This window comes from Argopecten irradians, chromosome 13 (genome assembly GCF_041381155.1).
Source record: "Argopecten irradians isolate NY chromosome 13, Ai_NY, whole genome shotgun sequence".
Taxonomy (NCBI): Eukaryota; Metazoa; Mollusca; class Bivalvia; order Pectinida; family Pectinidae; genus Argopecten; species Argopecten irradians.
In genome coordinates this window covers 33,814,104-33,828,272 of record NC_091146.1, presented here as the reverse complement: position 1 = coordinate 33,828,272, position 14,169 = coordinate 33,814,104, and the positions used below count along the sequence as shown (strand labels likewise).

The 14,169-nt window shown below is 37.1% G+C and overlaps 2 protein-coding genes across 4 annotated transcripts in view; both read left to right on the top strand.

Moving 5' to 3' along the window:
- LOC138306390 (uncharacterized) overlaps positions 1–14,169 on the top strand; it is a 256,651-nt gene that overhangs the window by 91,692 nt on the left and 150,790 nt on the right. The gene's annotated exons all lie outside the window — the stretch shown is intronic.
- LOC138305837 (zinc finger protein 596-like) lies at positions 4,747–6,286 on the top strand. Its single transcript, XM_069246101.1, has 2 exons — positions 4,747–4,909; positions 5,436–6,286. Exons 1-2 carry the CDS (start codon positions 4,747–4,749, stop codon positions 6,284–6,286), a joined length of 1,014 nt encoding a protein of 337 aa, XP_069102202.1.

Sequence of the window (14,169 nt, the reverse complement as noted above, 5' to 3'; positions counted from 1 at the left end):
GGCTAATACCGGCGCAAGATGGCGGAATAAAGGTTAGATATTTGTAGACGAAACTTTCTTTAAGCAAAACTCATTCCGTTCAGACATAAATTCTCCAAACATTATGATTTTCTTGTTGTATTCATTAACGGACAGGAATTGAAACCTCTTTTGATACACACAGGTATGTAGATATACATTTATGAAGCGAATACATCGAGATGTGCAGTGATGTATAGACTTAGATATATATATATATAGCCCAGGTTTTGCTCTATAGATATTGTTCTCTATATAGTGTAATACGTACGGTGTCGCGGCATTTTATAGAACCAAATGCCTGTGCATGTACATTCTATTAGTATGATTATAATAAAATTTGTAAATCTAATAGGTTTTACACTTTCAAAAACAACACATTTTAAAGTTGTAATGAATCGTTTTCGTCAAACACATGTAATTCAGAGTGTAACATAAGAAAATAGATTGATATGTACATTATTATACCTACATGTACATTGTAAATACATAATTCTAAAAGAATACTCAAAAGTGAATATGATTGTACGGGCATTGTTAATTCCTATGTCAAGACATGAGAAAAAGAATTCTACTGGTGACATGTATTGTCTTGTGATGCGTAATTAAATTCCAAGCTGTAATGCTAGAACATTATCTCATATTATATGTATGTAATTCTACAATATAAATTACAATGCACCATACATTACATCAAATGTGCATTACAACAGGAACGCGTGGAGCGATTTTGTGAACGACATTGCGACATGGCAGATATAGGCCACCATATATATTTTCTATTTTATAAGAGACTTCAACACAAGAGATTAATGTAGTATGATGCAATTTCTTATATTTGTTCTTTTGGAATAAACAGCATACACGTGTATCATGCGCGATGAAGAAAAATGAGAATAAAGGAGTTGTTCATTTTCCAAAAGGCGAAACAACAACATGACATTATCCAGTCACGGTATCCTATTGATTTTAAAATCTAATGATTTATGAATTTCTTAAAGTTCTGGGCACGGTATTGAAAAATACGAATATTCGAAAGCTATTTTTTTTATTGGCAATATCGCTTTTTTCCAAATACACATTCTATTATTAACTCTACCTTTACTATATGAAAAACAATCACTCATTTATTATGAAACAGAGACAACCACGCACATGCGTCGACTATTTAATCACTTTTAATTTGTCTAATATAAAAGTTGTAAACGTACAAGTAGAAATATTTTTCTTACTCGTGCTAACGGTAATTTTAGCGTAATAAATGTTTACCATAACATAATATTAACCAAATTAGAATAACATGCTATCTATTTTATCAACTTAAATTCAGTCTTTGATTATGTTTGATGCAGAAATCAAAATGTTACTAAAGCTCTGAAGAAATGTCCGTCATGATGTAATACGCCGGTTATGCTTGTTTTGCGAGATCGCCCGGTCGTCGCCCGTTCACGTGACAGGCGTACGCCGATAGCCGCTTTTCAGAACGAATTAGACTGGTTCCCTTCCCTTAGTTCTCTACTCTCCGCCAGGCTGAGCTCCGCTCACTAGGGACCGTGGTGAAGCGTATGCAAGGGAGGTAACTGAGGCGGGAACCAGTCTAAGAACGAATGCGAGCAGGGGTAGTTCTTCACGTCACCAAGGCAACACAAAATGCAGTTCCGAAAATAACTTTATTCTTTGTGCGTTGTTACGATTAAAAACATTTTTGAAATATTATTTCTATGTACAGGAATTAATGGCTTAAATTTTATCATAAAAAAATTATTATGTAGCTTCAAATATAAAAATTGCTGCGCAGTACTAGCGGTGCAGTCAATGTGTAATCCGGTTGCTCGATTTAGCAGGGGTCCGGTTTTGTGGAAAATGACGATTGTGGTGAAAATGCTGAATAGTTGGTATCTAAACATAATCAAACCTTTTAAAACTCAATTGCAATTGTTGTGGAATGTAGATCTAACTGAATGTTGTATTTCCGTCTGGTAACTATTTGTAGCTGATATTAAATGTTTATTAACTAAACATGTTGAGAAATCCAACCCCTGTGTCTATGGTATGCGATGCAGTCCAATAACATGGGATTTAGTCGTAGATCACTGAAAGTGGTAAGTGGTGGAGAATAACCAAATCAATTTCTTCACTAAATAATAAAGTTAAAAAGTCACCATCTTTAAAATTAATAATAAAATTTTAATCCATCCATTAGAGAAAGCATACATCATGATATTTCATGTTTAACATGTGTAAATTTCGAGAAGAAGATTATGATGCCGTAAAAATATTTTTGCAGGAAAAAATCACCTTCTGCATATAACAATTGTGTTATAAAATGATATTTCATCTCAATAATGATTCTATATGTAATATTAATAAAAGTATTAGATAGTTTTGAACTAACAACTGACGGTAAACAACGCAATAATCCTATATGTACGCATATGTAAACACCAGGTAAGTACATGTAGTAAGAAACTTGAAACAGACTATAATTACACTTTCTTTGATCTTTTTATCTATTGTTATAAAATGTAGGCGTAGCAGGAACACACCATGCACTCGTACACAAGCGTGTACAGGCGTGTGTGAGTCATCGATCTGTTGTCGGTAGTAAACCTGACCAGTCGCCGATCTCGTAACATTAAAACAGGTATAAAGTCTTCATTTTTATTCCAATATTAATGAAATTTTGTACATAGATGCATTTTAGTATGACAAATAACATATCTTCTGTTGTCGTTAGGTTTTTAAAATATTTCCGATGTTACCACAATGTGTTGTCGGTATACCGTCACGGCAAACCTCTGTCACTCGATCTATCGTTGGCCAGCGGCCGATATCAGAATATTCAAATCGCTCTAATTCCTTGATTTCTTCACTAATCTTCATAAAACTTGGTAGAAATGTTCATTTTAATGTACTGGATAACATATCTTGTGTTGTCACTATTTTTCCTGTATTTTACGTGTTGTCGTTTGTTGTCGTTACACAATGTTGTCGTTTGTTGTCGTTACACAATGTAATGGGCAGATTCAATAAGCACAGATTTTTAAATTCGTGTCTCACTTGAGTGATTTTTTAGCGAGGTAATTGATTGCAATAAGAAAGGTGCATGCATATGCATTTTTAAGATTTCAGGATTTTTTAGTCCTTACTTATGCAACATCTAGCCTTTATCATGTGAGTGTACATTGTATGTGTGTGTGTGTGTTTTTGTTTGTTTTTTTTATTCCGGGGATATAATGTACAAACAGTGTCAAGATCACCGAATTCCAATATTAGTAGTGAAATATATATATGCCAATATATAATGCATTTGAAAATAAAGAAATTGAAATCGGATTTATATATACTTGGTCAGTAATAACAATAATTAGTGTCACACCTGATACGACCAATTATGTAATTATAAACTAATTAGTAAACTATGATTCAAAGAGAAATTAATATAAGCAGACGATACAAACAAAGGAATTACATAAACAATGACAAAGGTATGATAATTAGGGCATATTTGTACTTAAAGCCGACGTTAACATTGACCGTGACACTGAGTAAACATCATCAGAAGATTGTTTATCTTACATTCTCTGTGCTGTCAACTCACAGGGACATGGCACAATTTTTTTAACCAACATATATATATTATATATGTAAACTGTTAGTTAAAAAATCGTGCCAGGTCCCTGTGTGTCAACTCTAATTGTAAAGTGATCATGAAGACCTCGTGTCATACTGGACTGTAATATAAGCAATGCGTGGTAAATTGAATTGTCAGAGACCGATTGAATCTACATTATCATGTAGTTTATTAGGACGTAAAAAAGAGAATATACATTTATATTGTATGTACAATATACATAGTACAGATACATGTATATATCAACCACAAGAGAATCACAGACAACTTTCTGGTTTTAGTTTACTACATAAAGGTAAGAAAACTTGTAATTTTACATTAAATGTCATAACTTCACAAAAGTGAACGATACAGGCCCTATATATATAACTTTTGTTAAATGTACGGAATTAGTCTACTTTCACCTTATTATTAAGTAGAACTTATTATGTATATGTTTATTTCAGAATCATCAAATCAGATGTACAGTAAAACCTGCCTTAGCGACCACCTCTGTATAAAGACCACCTGTTTAATAAAGCAACTTCTCTACGTCCCATATGACAAAGTTCAACACAATTGAACCTGTGTATCAAGACCACCTGGCTATAGAGACCATTTCCCTCAGTCTATTGGATGGTATTTATAGATAGTTTGACTGTGTCTACAAGAAGACAATGTTTTTCCAAGGTGATATATCAGGCAAGACAGTGGACGACAGATCAGAGAACCTTGGCGACAATGGAAAGAGGTCATACATATGTGATGTTTGTGGTAAGTGGTTTAACCAGTCTCGGGGACTACAGAGGCACGTAAGGATACATACAGGAGAGAAACCTTACAAATGTGATGTCTGTGGTAAGGGATGTAGTCAAAAAGGTGACCTACAGAGACACCTCAGCACACATACAGGAGAGAAACCTTACAAATGAGATGTCTGTGGTAAGGGATGTAGTCAAAAAGGTGACCTACAGAGACACCTCAGCACACATACAGGAGAGAAACCTTACAAATGTGATGTCTGCGGTAAAGGATTTGGGCATAAAGGTCACATACAGAAACACCACAGGACACATACAGAAAAGAAACCTTACAAATGTGGTGTCTGTGGTAAAATGTTTAGACAAAAAGGAGACCTACAGAGACATCTCCTGATACACACAGGAGAGAAACCGCACAAATGCAATGTCTGTGGTAAGGGGTTTAGTGTGGCATATGACCTAAAAAAACACTTCAGGACACATACAGGAGAAAAACCTTATAAATGTGATGTCTGTGGTAAGAGGTTTAGTCAGAGAAGTCCCTTACAATCACACCTCAGGATACATACAGAAGAGAAACTTTATAAATGTGATGTCTGTGGTAAGGGGTTTTGTACGCCACAAAACTTACAGAAACACCTCAGAATACATACAGGAGAAAAACCTTACAAATGTGATATCTGTGGTAAGGGATGTAGTCAAAAAGGAGACCTACAGAGACACTACAGGACACACACAGGAGAGAAACCTTACACATGTGATATATGTGGAAGAGGATTTGTCAGGAAATATTTTTTACATAATCATGTCAAAACACACACAGCGAATAAATTTCACACATGTGACGTCACATGTGACGAGAGGTTTCAGATAGCCTGCTTCCCCGAGGCTACAATTAAGACTACATACAGAAGAAACCCCTTACAGATGCGATACCAGGACGCATACAGGGAGTAAGTCGGGAGACCTACAATCACACCTCGGTACACTTATTAAAGAAAGTCAGTTTGGAGACCTACAGACACACCTCGGTACACATACAGGAAGTCAGTTGGGAGACCTACAGACACACCTCGATACACATACAAGAAGTAAGTCGGGAGCCCTACAGACACACCTCGGTACACATACAGGAAGTCAGTCGGGAGACCTTCAGACACACCTCGGTACACATACAGGAAGTCAGTCGGGAGACCTACAGACACACCTCGGTACACATACAGGAAGTCAGTCGGGAGACCTACAGACACACCTCGGTACACATACAGGAAGTCAGTCGGGAGACCTACAGACACACCTCGGTACACATACAGGAAGTCAGTCGGGAGACCTACACACTCACCTCGGTACAGATACGGGAAGTCAGTCGGGAGACCTACATACACACCTCGGTACACGTACAGGAAGTCAGTCGGGAGACCTACATACACACCTCGGTACACATACAGGAAGTCAGTCGGGAGACCTACAGAAACACCTCGGTACACATACAGGAAGTCAGTCGGGAGACCTACATACAGACCTCGGTACTGATACAGGAAGTCAATCGGGAAGCCTACAGACACACATCAGGACACATACAGGGCGTCCATCTGACAATAACGAACTTATCGGAACGCATACGGAATCGATGTCTAACATATACAACTTATGTGAAATAACTTATCTTAATATGCCTAACATAGTAAATAAGAAATCTTGTGTCAACGAGACACGTAGAACTACTCATTTACATGAGACTGAATGTGGGAAAACATGTCAAAATATCCAGAGGACTCGTCAGAAAGTCAGTGTCGATAGTTTTAATCGGGTTATTTACACAGTTGGTAGTGAAGATGGTGAGACCACTAAGGGCACTTTTACATACCCGGGGATGAGGATCTTCAAGTACTGAGAAAGGAGTACCAGTGATAAAGTATAGTGTGGAGTATCTCGTACAACATTACAACGAAACGAACAAAAATCGATGGTGAAAAACAAATGTTACACTTGATCATTTAAATTACCGGTATATATATCAATTAATTATACTATTAGTCGGCTAGTAAACAACCAAATATTGAATCTGATTATTTTGACGTAAACCCTGTGTATCATGTATTTGTTGTTGTTGTTTTTGCAATATGTCACAATTATTTACTAAGCTAAGCAGGCCTACCAATCTACATTTATATGTATAGCTAGGCAGGCCTACAAATCTACATGTATATGTATAGCTAGGCAGGCCTACAAATCTACATTTATATGTTAAGTTAGGCAGGCCTACAAATCTACATTTATATGTAAAGTTAGGCAGGCCTGCAAATCTACATGTATATGTATAGTTAAGCAGTTCTACAAATCTACATGTATATGTATAGTTAGGCAGGTCTACAAATCTACATGTATATGTATAGTTAGGCAGGTCTACAAATCTACATGTATATGTATAGCCAGGCAGGCCTACAAATCTACATGTATATATATAGCCAGACAGGCCTACAAATCTACATGTATATGTATAGCCAGGCAGGCCTACAAATCTACATATATATGTATAGCTAGACAGGCCTGCAAATCTACATGTATATGTATAGCCAGGCAGGCCTACAAATCTACATGTATATGTATAGCCAGGCAGGCCTACAAATCTACATGTATATATATAGCCAGACAGGCCTACAAATCTACATGTATATGTATAGCCAGACAGGCCTACAAATCTACATGTATATGTATAGCTAGGCAGGCCTACAAATCTACATGTATATGTATAGCTAGGCAGGTCTACAAATCTACATGTATATGTATAGCTAGGCAGGCCTACAAATCTACATGTATATGTATAGCTAGGCAGGCCTACAAATCTACATGTATATGTATAGCTAGGCAGGTCTACAAATCTACATGTATATGTATAGCTAGGCAGGCCTACAAATCTACATGTATATGTATACCTAGACAGGCCTACAAATCTACATGTATATGTATAGCTAGGCAGGCCTACAAATCTACATGTATATGTATAGCTAGGCAGGCCTACAAATCTACATGTATATGTATAGCTAGGCAGGCCTACAAATCTACATGTATATGTATAGCTAGGCAGGCCTACAAATCTACATGTATATGTATAGCTATAGGTAGGCCTAAAAATCTACATGTATATGTATAGCTAGGCAGGCCTACAAATCTACATGTATATGTATAGCTAGGCAGGCCTACAAATCTACATGTGTTTGTATAGCTATAGGCAGGCCTACAAATCTACATGTATATGTATAGCTAGGCAGGCCTTCAAATCTACATGTATATGTATAGCTAGGCAGGCCTACAAATCTACATGTGTATGTATAGCTAGGCAGGCCTACAAATCTACATGTATATGTATAGCTAAGCAGGCCTACAAATCTACATGTGTATGTATAGCTATAGGCAGGCCTACAAATCTACATGTATATGTATAGCTAGGCAGGCCTACAAATCTACATGTATATGTATGGCTAGGTAGGCCTACAAATATACATGTATATCTATTGCTAGGCAGGCCTACAAATTTACATGTATATGTATAGCTAGGCAGGCCTACAAATCTACATGTGTATGTATAGCTAGACAGGCCTACAAATCTACATGTATATGTATAGCTAGGCAGGCCTACAAATCTACATGTATATCTATTGCTAGGCAGGCCTGCAAATTTACATGTATATGTATAGCTAGGCAGGCCTACAAATCTACATGTATAGCTATGAAGTGGTATATAGTTGTAAATTGACCCTTAGATAGTTTCGTATTTTAAAATGCTAGCTTTGCATCTACTTGTCATGCGGCCTCATTTTTTTTATTAAGTGTTCTCGCCATGCTATGCTGGGGCGGTTGCTGACTGCTGCTAGTTTAAATCGCTTTCAATCTACACCATAAAATGCCATCGAGACCAAAATGATGATGGAATTTACCGACTCCGTACGTACAGGAACATAGTCATTCGGAATTTGATGATAGTGTGACGGGATACGATTTCGGCCTACACGTGGTGACACCAAGAATGTGGTCGGGGTGGACGATCCGGATCCTGATTTACAGGATTTGGAATTGCAGCTAAAACAGGTCAAGCGGGCACGCAAAAAGGCTGAAACCCGTGGTGAAAATGATCGGGAAAGATACGAACACTAACTATTTGTAGATATGATACAGAGCCGGCAGCCATGACACCTCCCCGCACTCGTAATACCATGCCATCGACTTCAGCCCCCCATGTAGGAGTACCTCCAATACAACTATCTCAATCATCGCCTACTGATCTCGTCTACCGGTGAGCAAAGAAACACTAAGGCATTACAAATTATTGACTTTGTGTGGCGGGATCCTGTTCAAACATACAAAAATATGTCTATCGGTGGTGGTATGGAATGCAGAATCGGAAAACAAAAATCGTTAAACAAGATATCTATTGAACAGTGGGGATACGCAAACATAAAAAATGTTAATGCTTTTATAACAAAGAAAAAGCTGGACGACCCTGCCACTTATATGGACTACTGAGCCAAGATCTTTCGTCTAGCATCAAAGTATGTTAAATATTTCCGATGTTACCACGATGTGTTGTCGGTATACCGTCACGGCAAACCTCTGTCACTCGATCTATCGTTGGCCAGCGGCCGATATCAGAATATTCAAATCGCTCTAATTCCTTGATTTCTCCACTAATATTCATAAAACTTGGTAGAAATGTTCATTTTAATGTACTGAATAACATATTTTGTTTTGTCACTATTTTTTCCTTGTATTTAACGTGTTGTCGTTTGTTGTCGTTATTTAGGGAGATCCTTCAAATTTACATCATACACAATGTAATGGTCACATGTCAGATTAAATTACCACAGATTTTTAAATTCGTGTTTCACTTGAGTGGTTTCTTTAGCGAGGTAATTGATTGCAATAAGAAAGTTGCATGCATATGCATTTTTAAGAATTTCAGGATTTTTTAGTCCTTGCTTATGCAAAATCTAGCCTTTATCATGTGAGTGTGTTTTTTTTATTCCGGGGATATAATGTACAAACAGTGTCAAGATCCCCGAATTCCAGTGTCAGTAGTGAAATATATATATGCCATTATATAATGCATTTGAAAATAAAGAAATTGAAATCGGATTTATATATACTTGGTCAGTAATAACAATAATTAGTGTCACACCTGATACGACCAATTATGTAATTATAAACTAATTAGTAAACTGTGATTCAAAGGGGAAATGAATATAAGCAGACGATACAAACAAAGGAATTACATAAACAATGACAAAGGTATGATAATTAGGGCATATTTGTAGACGACGTTAACATTGACCGTGACACTGAGTAAACATCATCAGTAGATTGTTTATCTTACATTCTCTGTGCTGTCAACTCACAGGGGACATGGCACAATTTTTTTTAACCAACATATATTATATTATATATGTAAACTGTTAGTTAAAAAATCGTGCCAGGTCCCTGTGTGTCAACTCTAATTGTAAAGTGATCATGAAGACCTCGTGTCATACTGGACTGTAATATAAGCAATGCGTGGTAAATCAAATTGTCAGAGACCGATTGAATCTACATTATCATGTAGTTTAGGACGTAAAAAAGAGAATATAATTTATATTGTATGTACAATATACATATGTACAGATACATGTATTTATCAACCATTAGAGAATCACAGACAACTTTCTGGTTTTAGTTTACTACATAAAGGTACAAGAAAACTTGTAATTTTACATTAAATGTCATAAACTTCACAAAAGTGAACGATACAGGCCCCTAAATATATAACTTTTGTTAAATGTACGGAATTAGTCTACTTTCACCTTATTAATTAAGTAGAACTTATTATGTATATGTTTATTTCAGAATCATCAAATCAGATGTACAGTAAAACCTGCCTTAGCGACCACCTCTGTAATAAAGACCACCTGTTTAATAAAGCAACTTCTCTACGTCCCATATGACAAAGTTCAACACAATTGAACCTGTGTATCAAGACCACCTGGCTATAGAGGACCATTTCCCTCAGTCTATTGGATGGTATTTATAGATAGTTTTGACTGTGTCTACAAGAAGACAATGTTTTTCCAAGGTGATATTCAGGCAAGACAGTGGACGACAGATCAGAGAACCTTGGCGACAATGGAAAGAGGTCATACATATGTGATGTTTGTGGTAAGTGGTTTAACCGTCTCGGGGACTACAGAGGCACGTAAGGATACATACAGGAGAGAGAAAACCTTACAAATTTCCTGTGGTATGTACAAAAAGGTGACTGTGGTAAGGGATTGTAGTCAAAAAGGTGAACCAACAGAGACACCTACAGAGACACAAATGAGATGTTTCTCAGCAAAAAGGTGACACATACACACAAACAGGAGAGAAACCTTACAAATGAGATGTCTGTGGTAAGGGATGTAGTCAAAAAGGTGACCTACAGAGACACCTCAGCACACATACAGGAGAGAAACCTTACAAATGAGATGTCTGTGGTAAGGGATGTAGTCAAAAAGGTGACCTACAGAGACACCTCAGCACACATACAGGAGAGAAACCTTACAAATGAGATGTCTGTGGTAAGGGATGTAAAGTCAAAAAGGTGAAACACCAACAGGACAGAGACACATACTCACCACAGGGGACACATACACACAATGTGGTGTCAGTGAGAGAAAAAAGGAGACTTACAGAATGTCCTGATGTCACAGGAGAGTAACCGCACCAAATGCAATGTCTTGTCTGGCACATGTATATTGTATAGCTAGGCAGGTCTACAAAGGTCTACAAATCTACATGTATATGTACAGCTAGGCAGACCTACAAATCTACATGTATTATGTATAGCTAGGCAGGCCTACAAATCTACATGTATATGTATAGCTAGGCAGGCCTACAACTCTACATGTATATGTATAGCTAGGCAGGCCTACAAATCTACATGTATATGTATAGCTAGGCAGGTCTACAAATCTACATGTATATATATGCTAGGCAGGCCTACAAATCTACATGTAATATGTATAGCTAGGCAGGCCTACAAATCTACATGTATATGTTAGCTAGGCAGGCCCTACAAATCTACATGTATATGTATAGCTAGGCAGGCCTACAAATCTACATGTATATGTAATAGCTAGGCAGGCCTATACAAATCTACATGTATATGTATAGCTAGGCAGGTCTACAAATCTACATGTATATGTATAGCTAGGCAGGCCTACAAATCTACATGTATATGTATAGCTAGTGCAGGCCTACAAAATCTACATGTATATGTATAGCTAGGCAGGCCTACAAATCTACATGTATATGTATAGCTAGGCAGGCCTACAAATCTACATGTATATGTATAGCTAGGCAGAGCCTACAAATCTACATGTATATGTATAGCTATGCAGGCCTACAAATCTACATGTATATGTATAGCTAGGCAGGCCTACAAATCTACATGTATATGTATAGCTAGGCAGGCCTACAAATCTACATGTATATGTATAGCTAGGCAGGCCTACAAAATCTACATGTATATGTATATTGCTAGCAGGCCTACAAAATCTACATGTATATGTATAGCTAGGCAGGCCTACAAATCTACATGTATATGTATATGTATAGCTAGGCAGGCCCTATTCAAATTATACATGTACTTGTACTATGTATAGCTAGGCAGGCCCTACAAATCTACATGTATATTATGTATAGCTAGGCAGGCCTACAAATCTACATGTATATGTATAGTATAGCTAGGCAGGCCTACAAATCTACATGTATATGTATAGCTAGCAGGCCCTACAAATCTACATGTATATGTATAGCCAGGCAGGCCTACAAATCTACATGTATATGTATAGCCAGGCAGGCCTACAAATTCTACATGTATATGTATAGGCTAGGCAGGCCTACAAATCTACATGTATATGTATAGCTAGGCAGGCCTACAAATCTACATGTATATGTATAGCTAGGCAGGCCTACAAATCTACATGTATATGTATAGCTAGTCAGGCCTACAAAACTACATGTGTATGTATAGCTATAGGCACAAATTACATGTATTATGTATAAACTAAACAGGCCTACAAATCTACATGTATATGTATAGCTAGGCAGGCCTACAAATCTACATGTATATGTATATGTAGATAGCTAGGCAGTCTCTACAAATCTACATGTATATGTATAGCTATGGCAGGCCTACAAATCTACATGTATATGTATAGCTAGACAGGCCTACAAATCTACATGTATATGGATAGCTAGACAGGCCTACAAATCTACATGTATATGTATAGCTAGGCAGGCAGGCTACAAATCTACATATATATGTATAGCCAGGCAGGCCTACAAATCGTACATGTATATGTATAGCCAGGCAGGCCTACAAATCTACATGTATATGTATAGCTAGGCAGGCCTACAAATCTACATGTATATGTATAGCTAGACAGGCCTACAAATCTACATGTATATGTATAGCTATAGGCAGGCCTACAAATCTACATGTATATGTATAGCTAGGCAGGCCTACAAATCTACATGTATATGTATAGCTAGATGCAGGCCTACAAATCTACATGTATATGTATAGCTAGACAGGCCTACAAATCTACATGTATATGTATAGCTAGGCAGGCCTACAAATCTACATGTATATGTATAGCTAGGCAGGCCTACAAATCTACATGTATATGTATAGCTAGGCAGGCCTACAAATCTACATGTATATGTATAGCTAGGCAGGCCTACAAATCTACATGTATATGTATAGCTAGGCAGGCCTACAAATCTACATGTATATGTATAGCTAGGGCAGGCCTACAAATCTACATGTATATGTATAGCTAGGCAGGCCTACAAATCTACATGTATATGTATAGCTAGGCAGGCCTACAAATCTACATGTATATGTATAGCTAGACAGGCCTACAAATCTACATGTATATGTATAGCTAGGCAGGCCTACAAATCTACATGTATATGTATAGCTAGGCAGGCCTACAAATCTACATGTATATGTATAGCTAGGCAGGCCTACAAATCTACATGTATATGTATAGCTAGGCAGGCCTACAAATCTACATGTATATGTATAGCTAGGCAGGCCTACAAATCTACATGTATATGTATAGCTAGGCAGGCCTACAAATCTACATGTATATGTATAGCTAGACAGGCCTACAAATCTACATGTATATGTATAGCTAGGCAGGCCTACAAATCTACATGTATATGTATAGCTAGGCAGGCCTACAAATCTACATGTATATGTATAGCTAGGCAGGCCTACAAATCTACATGTATATGTATAGCTAGGCAGGCCTACAAATCTACATGTATATGTATAGCTAGGCAGGCCTACAAATCTACATGTATATGTATAGCTAGGCAGGCCTACAAATCTACATGTATATGTATAGCTAGGCAGGTCTACAAATCTACATGTATATGTATAGCTAGGCAGGCCTACAAATCTACATGTATATGTATAGCTATAGGCAGGTCTACAAATCTACATGTATATGTATAGCTATAGACAGGCCTACAAATCTACATGTATATATGTATAGTTATAGGCAGGCCTACAAATCTACATGTATATGTATAGCTAGGCAGGCCTACAAATCTACATGTATATGTATAGCTAGGCAGGCCTACAAATCTACATGTATATGTATAGCTAGGCAGGCCTACAAATCTACATGTATATGTATAGCTAGGCAGGCCTACAAATCTACATGTATATGTATAGCTAGGCAGGCCTACAAA